Raw genomic sequence first — 12,783 nt, forward strand, 5'->3', positions numbered from 1 at the left:
CTTCCAGGCCAGCTCTCTGCTGTGGCCCAGGAGTGCAGTGGAGGATGGCCCAGGTGCTTGGACCCTGCACCCCATGGGAGACCAGGAGAAGCACCTGGCTCCTGGCTTCAGATCAGCATGATGTGCCGGCCGCAGCGGCCATTGGAGGGTGGACCAACAGCAAAAGGAAGACCTTTCTCTCTGTCTCTCTCTCACTGTCCACTCTGCCTGTCAAAAATAAAAAAGGATTTAGAGACTTTTTGTGAGTGGCACCAGAAACTAATCCAGAAGTTTCTGACAAGTAAAGTGTATCTGAAAATAGTCTTTTTCCTCCCAGATTCCATGCATATAAGCAAATCCAGTATTCACTGCTGTCTGCTAACTTAGATTGCATGTTCACAGAATAGAGTTTGGAAGTACACAATTTATAAAGATATATTGTAACAAATATCCAAATATAGCTTAAACTAAGAAAGCAAATACTTCAGTCACGTGGTACAGCTTCTTACCATTGGTGCTAATCCTGCACCGTAGTATAGTAATCTTACAATAGTTTGTCCGTAAGTGTGAGAATTGGGATAACATTAATGATTAGCGATCATGGGAGGGGACGGGATGCAGCAGTTAAGTTGCTCCTTGGGACACTGCACCCCACATCAGAGTGCCAGGTCGAGTCCCAGCAACTCCACTTCCCATCCAGCTTCCTGCTAATGCACACTCTGGGAGACAGCAGATTGGTGGCTCAAGTACTTGGGCCACTGCTATGCACGTGGGAGATGCTGATGGGGCTCTGAGCACCTGGCTTCAGCCTGGCCCAGCCAAGGCTGTCACTAGCATTTGGAATGAGCCAGTTGATGGAAAAATCTTTCTCTGTCTCTCTGCTTTGCAAATAAAATGAAAATAAACAAAGTTTTAAAAGATTGGCTGTCATCAACTGATGTATCTCTCATGTCCCTCCTTGCCTGTAGGGGGCAAAGTCTTGTTTCCCAACCATTTAGTGCACAGAGGAGATGAGAAGGGGGCAGGGCTCCCGTTTCAGTGCTCCACCAGTCAATCAAGAAGTGTCCGTGAGGGGACCGATTGGTTACTGGTTTTCCAGTGCTGGGATCGCTCATGGCTTTTCCCTATACTTGACAGCATATCTTTAAGCGCTGTGGGGAGGTGCCGTTTCACACCAGCCACTCTGTGGGTGACTGACTGTGTTTCATAAACCACAGCAGTGCCATGGTTTTCCAACGTTAAGGACTTGTCTTCCCTTGCTTTAGTTCTCAGTGTTAGGGAGTAGTCATATGAAGTTCAGGAAGTGGAATTTTGATCCTTAGTTAAATGCATGGGAGTTGTTGTGTCCATCAGTCCTTTTGTGTGGTGCATAATTACTAGGGTAAACCGAAGTTGGGAAAGCGGTTTAGAATGGACTGTCTTTGGTCCCTGCTTCTGTCCACTTGTGTGTCCACGGACAGGTAGATGTCCGGTGACAGGAGCCCCAGAGCGCTCATCCAGAGTCCTGTTGGGCTCCTCACCATGAGCCTGTCACCTGCCTCTCAGGTAAAATGGTCCAAAAAGTCACTGTTTCCTTGACCTGCTCTAAGTGGTCTGGTTTGGGGGAAACCTCTTAAGATTCCACAATTGGGTTTTTTTACTTTCTCCTTTAAAAAAAATATTTATTTATTTATTTATTTGAAAGGCAGGGTTACAGAGGAAGAGAAAGAGACAGAGAGAGGAAATCTTCCTTCCGCTGGTTTGCTCCCTAAGTGGCTGCAACAATCAGAGGTGGGCTGATCCAAAACCAGGAGCCAGGAGCTTCTTCCAGGTCTCCCACATGGGTACAGGGGGTCCAAGCCCTCAGGCCATCTTCTGCTACTTTCCCAGGTGCATTAGCAGGGAACTGGATCAGAAGTGGAACAGCCAGAACTCACTTGGGATGGCAGCATCACAGGTGGCGGCTTAACGTGCTGCGCCACGGCACCAGCCCCTAGGTTTTTTACCCCTTCTCGTACTCATGGAATGCACTGGAATCTTATCCAGTGTTGACGGGGTGAGAGAGGAAGGTGCCATGTGATGGTGCTGGTAAGGTGGACTCTCGGAGCTCTCCGCACGCCAGGCTCTGTGCTCAGCGCCTCTGCGTAGGGATCCTTGTCCTGGGGTGGCGATGAGCGGGGTCCCTGACAACTGCTGCTCTTGGCCACTCCTGGCACCTGGTCGTACCACATGGCCCTCGCCCCCTGACATCTCACAAGTCCCATGGACTAACCTGGCCTGTGCTCTCCTTTGTAGGTATCATTTATCACTGTGATCTTACCAAAGAGGAGCTGGAGCCCAGAGTCTTCCGAGAGGTGACGGTAAAAGGAATCGATGCTTCCGAATACCAGACCGTTCAGGTATGGGGAGCCCCATCTCGTGACCGTGTCGGGGAATGGGGCTCTCACGGAGGGAATCCGGGGTAACACCCAGAAGCTCCTGCTGCTGTGGCAGACTCAGCAGTGAGCCTGGTGCAGACCCTGCGCTCCTGGGGTTTGCACGTTCTGCTCCCGTGGCGGCTGTTCTCCCCAGCATGCCAGCGTTCTCTGTCTCAGGGCTCTTACAGCCATCAGAGCTGCTCTGTCTGCATCTGTCAGTCTGCTGCCTCGGAAATGGGTTGTGTTCTGGCTTGCCATCTGCATTTCAGATGTCCCTCTGCCCGGCACTGAGAGACGCTCGGTAAAATACTTGAATAGCTGGAGGGAGGTCAGTCACTGTCAGTCATCGCAAGCCCAGCCTCTGGTCCTGGCCTTCCTTAGATAAGAATCTCTGCTTTCCATTCTTCCGCTTCCCGAGGGGACTGAGTCTTCCCGAGACTGAATTCCTGGGTGGTTGTTGATGGCAATGACTGTCACTGTTCCTTTGCAACCAGAGGTGCCCCCTATGGCACCAGGCGTTTTGCAAGGCTCTCCCACCGGGAGGGCTGGACCAGGAAGGCCACAGATTAGGAATCTGAGTATCATTTGTGAAGAAAGATGAGAAGTGGGAGCACTGGCTGTTTCCAGGGATGCTTCTGTGAGCAGGCCGTTAGGATAACTCGGTCGCTTGTGCCTCAGCTGTCGAGGCACCACCCGGGTGACGGGCTAGACTCAGGTCACACGGAAAGCTGTGTTTACAGAGACAGGCGCTGGGCCACATCCCAACCCTTGTTCTGTATCAAGGGTCAGCAAATTGACCTCCTGCTTTCCTGGAGAACAGCCACACCTACTGCTTTACCTGTCACCGTGGCTGCTCTGACCACACAGAATGAGTCTGCCGAACCTTCCCATGAAAATGGTATTTATTTATTTATTTATTTATTATTTGACAAATAGAGTTAGACAGTGAGAGAGAGACAGAGAGAAAGGTCTTCTTTCCATTGGTTCACCCCCCCAAATGGCTGCTATGGCTGGCGTACTGCGCCGATCCGAAGGCAGGAGCCAGGTACTCATCCTGGTCTCCCATGTGAGTGCAGGGCCCAAGCACTTGGGCCATCCTCCACTGCACTCCCGAGCCACAGCACAGAGCTGGACTGGAAGAGGAGCAACCGAGACTAGAACCCGGGGTGCCGGCGCCGCAAGCGGAGGATTAACCAAGTGAGCCATGGCGCTGGCCCGAAAGTGGTATTTGAAATCCAAATGTCCTATGTAGTTGGCCAGAGCCTTTCTCAGGGCCGAGATCCTACCACATGCTCGCTGCCTGACACCAGGCACATCACGCAGCCTTCTCTGCCACAGGGTTTTTGGTGGGACAACAGAGACGTTACAGTGGTGAGGTGCTGTGTATGAAGTGTCTGGCTCATAGAATGTTATCTGAGAAAAAAGATAACAAGCTCTAGTTCTGCACCATCTCAAGGCGAGCCCCTGCCTTGGAGTACATCCTGTGGGGACCTGCAGCCCCTGCCTGGCGGTCCCCCGGGTCCCCCGGCTCGCGCGGCCTCATCTTGAAGATCACCCTCTCCTGCCAGTACCGCCAGGAACGCCCAGGCAGCACCCAGCAGGTGTCCCCTCTTCTACTCACAGCCGCCCTGGGGCTGGGCAGAGGTGCTCCTGAGAAGCGCCCGGCTTTTCCTCCTCTGCGGCCCCCCACTCTATGTAACACGTGTGCAGTAAGGACAGCAGCGAGGCAGCTCCTTAGGGGGAACTCGCTCTCCTCGGTCAGGCAGCGAGGGGTCCTTTCTCCTACAGATGGCTCGCTCTTCCTGGTTCTGATAGTTGCGATATTCTTTACAGATGGTCAGCCCATTAGCACTGCATGTGTACTGTTCTTATTTATAAATGAAGAGATGAAGCTTTGCACAGACGGGCAGGTGCTTCAGTGTGCAGCAGCATCTGTCAGCTGTGGGCACAGCGGCCTGCTGTTTCAGGACAGAGCCGAGGGGGAGTGGGCGTGTGTGCTGCCAGTCACGTCTGTGTCCCTGGAAAACTCACGCCTGGCTCCCACCTCCCCAGGAAAATCCCCTGACATGGAGCTCCCCCAAGACTCTCACCTTTTTTTTTTTTTTTAATTTGTACCATGGCAGAAGGGGGAAGAAAGAGCCGTGTAAATATTTGAAGAGAGAGTGGCTGAAGCCGACACACTGGCTTGCAGCTCTTAGTGCACTGTTGCTCGTGTCCGTGTCTCAGACAAATGGAGCCATGCCCGTGAGCGTGCGTGGCGGTGACTGAAGGCCTCATAGCTACCGAGTGTGCACGGGGTGCCTCTTGTGCCGCTGTCAAAGCACAGCTGTTCCTTGCCAACAGGTGCCTTTGAAGTGCACTGTGAAGTCAGGGACGCGGCCGCTCTGTGTAGTGGCGCAGATTCGAGTGTAGGTGGTAGCACTATGACAGGAAGTGAGAGCGTGACAGGTGCTCTCACATGTTCATTAGGCTCCCGGCAGTGCTCCCAACAGTGACCCTCCCTCATCATGAACGTGGGCTGCAGAGAGGGCTCCGAGCGTGAGTGGGAGGCCTCTTCACGGTGTCTAATAGGAACCGCAGCGGTTGCAGGGGGAAGATCATTGATTTTTGTTTTTGGTTCCTTTAGACCAGTGGTTTAATTTTTTTTAACGATTTTATTTATTTATTTGAGAGGTAGAGTTACAGACAGTGAGAGGGAAAGAGGGAGAGACAGAGAGAGAAAGGTCTTCCTTCCGTTAGTTCACTCCCCAAGTGGCTGCAACAGCTAGAGCTGTGCCAATCTGAAGCCAGGAGCTTCTTCCCAGTCTCCCACGCAGGTGCAGGGGGCCAAGGACTTGGGCCACCTTCTACTGCTTTCCCGGGCCATAGCAGAGAGATGGATGAGAAGAGGAGCAGCCAGGACTGGAAACAGTGTCCATATAGGATGCCGGTGCCGCAGGCAGAGGATTAACCTACTGCGCCACGGCGCCGGCCCCAGTAGTTTAGTTTTTATGTTCATTCTGTGTGTGGTTTAAAGACTGACACCTGGGCTGTTTGTCATTGCGTCTACCTCTCTGTGTGAAGCCAGTACGCCAGCCCACACCGCCCTCCATGGCTGCTCAGCCCTAATGAGTGAGTGGTGGTCGCGACCATGCACGTGTGTGAGTAGTACTGCCTGCCTAGGAAGGGAAAGCAGACCAGGCCGAGCGAGGGAACGGCAAGGGAAGAACACCGCTAAGGCTGTCTTTGCACCACCGTCCCCTTCCTTCAAGACCCCCGGAGCGTCCTGCCTGGGCAGGGAGAGCCAGTGCCCTGTTTGGCTGACAGAGCTGCTCTCTCTCTGGCCTTTATCCCTTCCTGATTATAGCTCTGGGCAGAAAAGTGATCTGTGTCGAAAATGCAGTTTTGAAAACCAGATCCTAGAAAAGCTGTCACTTTCCCTTCTATTCTAGAATACACAGAAGAATTTCATATTAACTAGGAAATATCTGCAATTGATAATGTCTACTCTTTCCTGCTTTTTATTGTGAATGACAGACAGGGCCACAAATAATTGATTAGAACCAAAAGCAGAGCAACAGAGAGATCTTCCATCCTCCTCCCCCACTCCCCAATGCCCACAACAGCCGGGGCCGAGCCAGGCTGGAGCCAGGAATTCCACTGAAGTCTCCCACGTGGATGGCAGGGAACCAAGTACTTGAGCCATCATCTGCAACCTCCCGGGTGCACATTAGCAGGAAGCTGGAACAGAAGTGGAGATGGGACTCCATCCCAGGCACCCTGATATGGGATGTGAGAATCCCAAGTGGCGGCTTAACCTGCTGTACCACAGCAGCCACGCCGTATGCCAGTGTCTTTTAAAAAGAAGTTGAAATAGCATTAGAAATTCTATTTGGTTACAAGTGAACTTAACTGGAAAAAACTGTCTGCACATATAATCAGTAATACCTACATGCTTCATTTTAAACAAAATTAAGGAACAGGGAAATGGTAATTCAGCTTTTTAAGTTATCAATAAATATTCATGACGTGACAGGCATTGCCAGGTATGATTTGAATAGGAAGAAACTGCAGACACAGGCACTGCCCATGGGGCGTTTACGGTCAGACTGGGCAGTAGAGACGTGGAGGGCTGCAAAGGTCTCCCCATCATCAGAGGTAGGGTTCAGCCTCAGTCAGCACTGTGGTGTTGAGAGACCAGCTGGGCCGGGTCCAGGAGGATGTCTTCCAGGAGGGGTGGAAGATGGGTGTGGCTCTGAGGGGTGATGCTTCGTAGACCCCAGTTCCCCACCGAGATTCTCAGTCTCACCCTTACCCTTCGTTCAGAGGCTGCCTTTCTGTTGCAGTGTAGTTTTGTAATCCATGTTAAATTAGAGAAGAGAAGAGCATCCCCTCAGTACCCCGGGCAGTGGGGTGGCCTTTGGCTGTCGTCACGTGCAGATGCACAAGTGCATGGGGCTTGATGTGGCGTATCAAAAGAAGGCAGGGTAGCAATGGTGCACTTGCTGGCTGTGTGTCATTCTTACTCAGCCGGCTGAGATCAGCTTTTCTCCTTCCAAAATAAAAGGCAAGACCTACAGACCTGAAAGAGCAAGAAATTGAGAATGCTATGAATAAATCCCATTAACAATAGTTTCCACGTGTTATAAAGACACTAGATTAGGAGAATCCAAGTACCCGTGTTTTATGGGAAGGAAGCTGAAATCAGTGTGGAAGAATAGTGAGAGTTTTTAAGTATTTAACTTCTATTTTATTGTCTTTATTCCTCTTCTCTTCCGGTATTAGGAGTTTGTCTTTTTTGAGGATTACATACTGTAGTGCATATGCTGCACCCGAGAGCATTCCTAATACAGTTTCCCCAGAAGCTGAACAGAAACGTTCAAGTTCACGATGGTTCTTTGGGTTTACCAGTATGCCTTGGGGCAAGGGGAGTGAGTTGCTTTTGTTTTTGTTTGTCTTTAATTTCAATTTTCCCACCCTCGGTGAGAACCAGTTTGGGGTAGCTGCCATACAGGTTTCGCTATCTGGAGAACATGTTAATTAGTGTTTTAGTGCTCATTAACTCCTGCACTGAGCCCGTGGCACATGCAGGTTTTGAGAAGTGACTCATCTGCACCCTTGGTGAGCTCACTGTTGAACTAGTGATGACGTTTTCTGTAGCGCTGTGTTCTTGCAGTTGTAGAAAGCTGCAGAATGTATGCACTGCAGTGAGTAGGGGAATGTTTTCAAACTGTGCTTACCTATGATAAGGGAATCTGGTTGAAATGGCATCATTTGTTCCTGACAGCTTCTTGCCTGTGGGTTCTTGTTATTTTATTTTATTTTTTATTTTTTGACAGGCAGAGTGGACAGTGAGAGAGAGAGAGAGAGAGACAGACAGACAGACAGAGAGAAAAGTCTTCCTTTTGCTGTTGGTTCACCCTCCAATGGCCGCCACAGCCGGCGCACTGCGCTGATCCAAAGCCAGGAACCAGGAGCCAGGTGCTTCCTCCTAGTCTCCCATGCGGGTGCAGGGCCCAAGGACCTGGGCCATCCTCCACTGCACTCTCGGGCCATAACAGAGAGCTGGCCTGGAAGAAGGGCAACCGGGACAGAATCCGGCGCCCCGACCGGGACTAGAATCCGGTGTGCTGGCGCCGCAGGCAGAGGACTAGCCTAGTGAGCCGCGGCGCCGGCCAGTTCTTGTTATTTTTGATACTACACTTCACAATGACATACTCTTGCATATACAGATGGCTGCTCCGCCTTGGAGTCTCCAAGTCATGCAGGCATCCTTTGTTGAAGTTATAATATTTATATTTGAGCGTGAACTTGCTTGTGTGTCTCTTTCCTCTCCTCTATTTATCAACTGTGTTCATGTAATTTGACTCTAAGAGATGACAAGAGTCTTTGTTTTCTTGCTGTCGTATAATAGAGAAGTAAGTTATGTGGGCTAAGTCTGCAGTCTGCAGACCACTGTACATAAATTGTCTTCCGTGTCTAAAAAGGGGCACTAGTTTGCAGCGACCTGAGAGTATATAACCCATAACGTGTCTAAGGCGCAGGGCAGCCTCAGGGCTGCAGCAGCGTCTGTTTGCATAGCTCTGTGACTTCCCGCGGTGGAAGGGCTAGGAGATTCCTGAGTCCTCTGCAAGCGTGGCTCCGGCAGGCGGGACGGACATCAAGGCTGGGTCACTCCTCAGTTCCAAGCCGAGCTTCTGTCTAATTTATGAATGTGCTGAGGATGAAGAAAGCTGCTGAATCTGTGCCAGGTGGGTTACAGCATGGGGAGGGTCAAGAAAGGAAGCCCCCATCAGCCGCCTCTCCTGGGGACGTGGGACCTGGGGTGATGGGCTGGTATGGCAGTTTTGCCCCAATCGCTTTCTTTGCTGAGACACTCAATCAAACAGATGCTGATTTAATATGAATGGCTCAGATTCCAGTCTAGAAGGCCCCCTAGGTTGATTGTATTTTAGGAAAACTTCTGTCTTAGAGGCCATAGCAGCCACAGGTCAGGCTGTGCATAAACTTAGAACTATGGATGACTGCCATACTCATTGCAGCTTTGTTCAACCTAAGTATATCCAAGATTTTTAATATTTCAGATGGCTACAGATGTTCCTGGATTTGCTGTTACATGTAAGAAAGGCCCTTAAATAAGTTTCACACTTTGCTCTGAGAGTCTTGGCTTTTGAGAGGCATCTAAGTTTGCTATTGCTGACCTTTGCTACTACTGAGGTGGGTCAATTTCAGGTTACCCAAAGCTAGCCGCAAGCTCTACAGCTTTCTAGGAAACTCTCTTGGGAAAAGCATGGTAATATTAGTGTTAATGGCATTAATAATGCTAGTATTTCATTATGCTATAAAAACAGAAAATCACTTCCTCCTTAGAACTGGACCAGTGGCATAATATGATTGCTGATGGTACTGTGTTTTACCATCTTAATTGTTCAGTTTTTAAAACCCATCTGGATCTTATGGTATGTTAGTCAGTGTAGGTTCAGCTGCGAGTGCCAGGAAGAGTAAAACCAGAATAGCAATGGCGTGAGGAAGATCAGAGTGTTTCTCCCTCACCTATGAAGGAAGTACTGGGAATCAGCCCGGGACCAGCCGGTGTCCCAGGAGTGAGGAATCCCAGGTCCTGCCCTTGCTGCCCAGCACCACACGTGGCTTCCATTCCCACCAACACTTTGTGCCCCTAGATGGCTGCTGGGGGTTCAGCCATTGCTCATTCACTTTCCAGCCAGCTGGAAGCTGCTAGTGGGGAAGGAATGGGCATGGACACTTCCCTCTTTGTTCTCAGGGTATTTGCTAGAAGGTAACAGGCATTATATCTGCCTACTTCTCACTGGTGAAAATGGCCTTAGACCCAGCTAGAAGAATAGTTGATATGTAGTTTTATTCCAGGAAAAATATGTCCAGCTAAAAATTAGGGCCTTATTGTCAAGTAAACAGGAGGAATGGGTACTGGGGAGACAACTTGCCATCTGCCACAAAAGACAATTCCAGGCCTCCCTTCAACCTAAGCTTTTTGGGGTAGACTCTGAGACCAAGGAACCCAAGTGCCACCTGGTGGCCAGGTACCTACATCACAGGCTCAGGGCTGGGGAAACGAAGATGCTTGAAAAATTGAGCGGTTAGGTATTATCATTGTTGGTGGCAGAAGTCACACAGGGTGAAGACAAAGGCGCTTTCCCCGTGGAGAAAGCAGTGGAGCGCTGCTTCTGGAACATGAGGTGTAGCGCAAGCACGCGTGGGAATCTCTGAGCACCAAGCTCAATTCTGCGAGGCAGCCTGGCCCAGTGAAGAACTCGGTAAGCTCGGGGTCAGCTCGCTTTCCAGGCGTTGATTCTGTGCTGCCGTCTGCCTCTCACCTGGGATAACGGAGCCGCTGCTGCCCTGGGCAGGGTATGGGCAGTCTGTCCTCTCGGCCAGACGCAGGTGGCCAGGTCCCTAACCGCACGGCTGCCGCCTGGGCATTTATCCTCAGTGGTACACTTTCTCACCCTGCACACGAGGCCGTCTGCCTTCCAGTGCGTGGCCATCAGGGTCCACCCAGCTGAACCCTCTCATTTTACAGAGAAGGAAACACTGTCAAAGACGGACAGAGCCAAGACTAGACTAGAGACTCTCAGATTATGTTAAACATGTGCATTGTGTCATCAGGAGAAGTTCTTAGTGCTCTCTGTGGCTCGGAGGTTTTTTCTATTATTATTATTTTTCACCTTTAAAATAAGCAAATTAGACTAAATGGCCTGAAAATCCCCAGGCTGTTTTACTTTCAAAAGTGTGTTTTTGTACCATATAATCCTTTGGTGAGTACTCTGTAGACTCTTATGGAACCTGTTAAAAAATACAAATGCTCTCTGTGTAGAAGGGGAGAAAATAAAGGCCCACAAATCCATAATTTTATGATTTATAAATAATATTTAGTTGATGGCTTATTATATAAATAATTTTAAATGATAAATGTTTATGATTTTAATGTTCCAGCCTCCTTATTACATATTAATGGAGTATGGAGTATCCATTTATTTATTTATGTCCTCTATACACACCACACCCACTTTTTTTTTTTTTTTTCATCTGAAGGATGTTAAGTCTTAAATGTTTGCCACCATGTGGCAGGCTTGAAACCCCATCAGATATAGTCCGCAGTGAAATAAAGCCAGGGTTTTTCTGGTTTTGCTCTTGTCTAGTCTCCTCCAGCTGCCCCTCAGGGCGCTCTTCCAGGTTGGCCTGAATGTCCACCCCGGCGCTGGGCAGTCCCTCATAGGGATGCAGAAGTGAACATGCAGGCTGATGTGGGGAACCCGAGCCCAGGAGCCCCAGGGTTCAGGAAGGGGACTATGACAGAAAGGTGGGGAAGGACTGCCCCACCTCCCTCCTACAAAGCCTTCCCAGTGCAGAGAAAACCCACACGACAACCAGACACTGGTTTCTAAATGTCCACCTAACCCTGTCCACTCACTTTTATTTAAAAGGCAGAGTTACAGAGAGAGAGAGAGATGATTCATCTGTTGGTTCATTTCCCAGATGTCTATGATGGCCAGGGCTGGGCCAGGTCAAAGCCAGGAGCCAGGAGCTTCATCCTGGTCTTCCATGTGGGTAAAGGGGCCCAAGCACTTGGACTGCCTTCTGTTTTACCAGGCACATTGGAGGGAGCTGAAACAGAAGTGAAGCCACAGGGGCTTGAACCCATGCCCGTATGGGATGCTGACGTCACAGCCGCAGCTTAACCCCTGTGCCACAGCACCAGTCCTCCCCTCCCTCTGCCCGCTGTGCTGGGGTCCCACTGAGAGTTGACAGATGATGGGCTTGGTAGAAACACACCAGTGCAGGGGTTACACTGAGAGTAGAAGCAGATTGGTGCTGGGCATACTCCGTCATCTCCCCAGAGGAAAAGCCGTCACTGGCATAGCTCTCACTGGTCTGAGAAGGAAGGAGGAAGACTTCTCCACTTCGGCAGGAGGAATCCTTTGATTTGGATTAAGCGCGCTCTGACCTGGCTTCATGGTTCCCTGTCCGCACTCCTTGCCACTAAATGTGGGGTGTATATCAGAAATGCCGTGGGGGTTATACAAAGGGTAGGAAGGTATCATGGATTGCAAGGCACCACGAGGCTCTGGCACGGGCCACACAAGGGTTCCTGGCTGTCATCTGTCCCGCGTGGGCAGCGCTGCACAACTCTCAGTGCCCTCTGCCATCCAGTGCCCCGGTCCGCCTCCCTGCAAACACTCCCAGCCACATGCAGACTCACAGACAGCTCCGCACTCCCTCCTGGAAATGCCCTTTTTCTTTTACTCCTTTTTCTGAAATTCCACACTCTGAGTTTGTGGTCAGATCTCAGCATCTCTGTGGAAACCTCTCTTCTCGTGCCTGCCCCAGGAGCTCAGTGTACAGCCTTACGGGAAAGGGATAGGAGGTGGAAGAAGAACCCAGCATGGGTGTGTGTATGCCGTGAGCCGACCCTGTGCTGTCTCACTTCTTTCTTTTTTAAGAAAATATTGTGGCTGGCACTGTAACGGAACAAGTTAAGCCACCACCTGCAATGCCAGCACCCCATAAGGACTCCGGTTTGAGTCCCAGCTGTTGCACTTCCGATCCAGCTCCCTGCTAATGCACCTGGGAAAACAGCAGAAGATGGCCCAAGTGCTTGCACTCCTACACCCACATGGGAGACCTGGAAGAAGCTCCTGGCTCAAGGCTTTAGCCTGGCTCAGCACTGGCTGTTGTGGCCATTTGGGGAATGAACCAGTGGATGTAAAATCTCTCTCTCTCTCTCTCTCTCTCTGTAACCCTGCCTTTCAAATAAATAAATAAATCTTTAAAAAGTATATTTATTTATTATTTGAAAGGTAAAGTGACCCAGGGATGTGAGGGGAGATGTGATCTGTTTACTCCCCAAATGGTCACATCTGCCAGGGCTGAGCCAAGCCCAGAACTCCAT

The 12,783-nt window shown here is 50.3% G+C and overlaps 1 protein-coding gene across 1 annotated transcript in view; it reads left to right on the top strand.

Annotated features, from left to right (window-relative positions):
- PREP (prolyl endopeptidase) overlaps positions 1-12,783 on the top strand; it is a 125,924-nt gene that overhangs the window by 82,728 nt on the left and 30,413 nt on the right. Inside the window, exon 10 of the mRNA XM_017345303.3 lies at positions 2,254-2,357. Within this exon, the coding sequence (XP_017200792.3) occupies positions 2,254-2,357 (104 nt within the window). The remainder of the gene's footprint in view (positions 1-2,253; positions 2,358-12,783) is intronic.

The sequence above is a fragment of the Oryctolagus cuniculus genome, chromosome 5, assembly GCF_964237555.1.
Source record: "Oryctolagus cuniculus chromosome 5, mOryCun1.1, whole genome shotgun sequence".
In the NCBI taxonomy this organism is placed as follows: Eukaryota; Metazoa; Chordata; class Mammalia; order Lagomorpha; family Leporidae; genus Oryctolagus; species Oryctolagus cuniculus.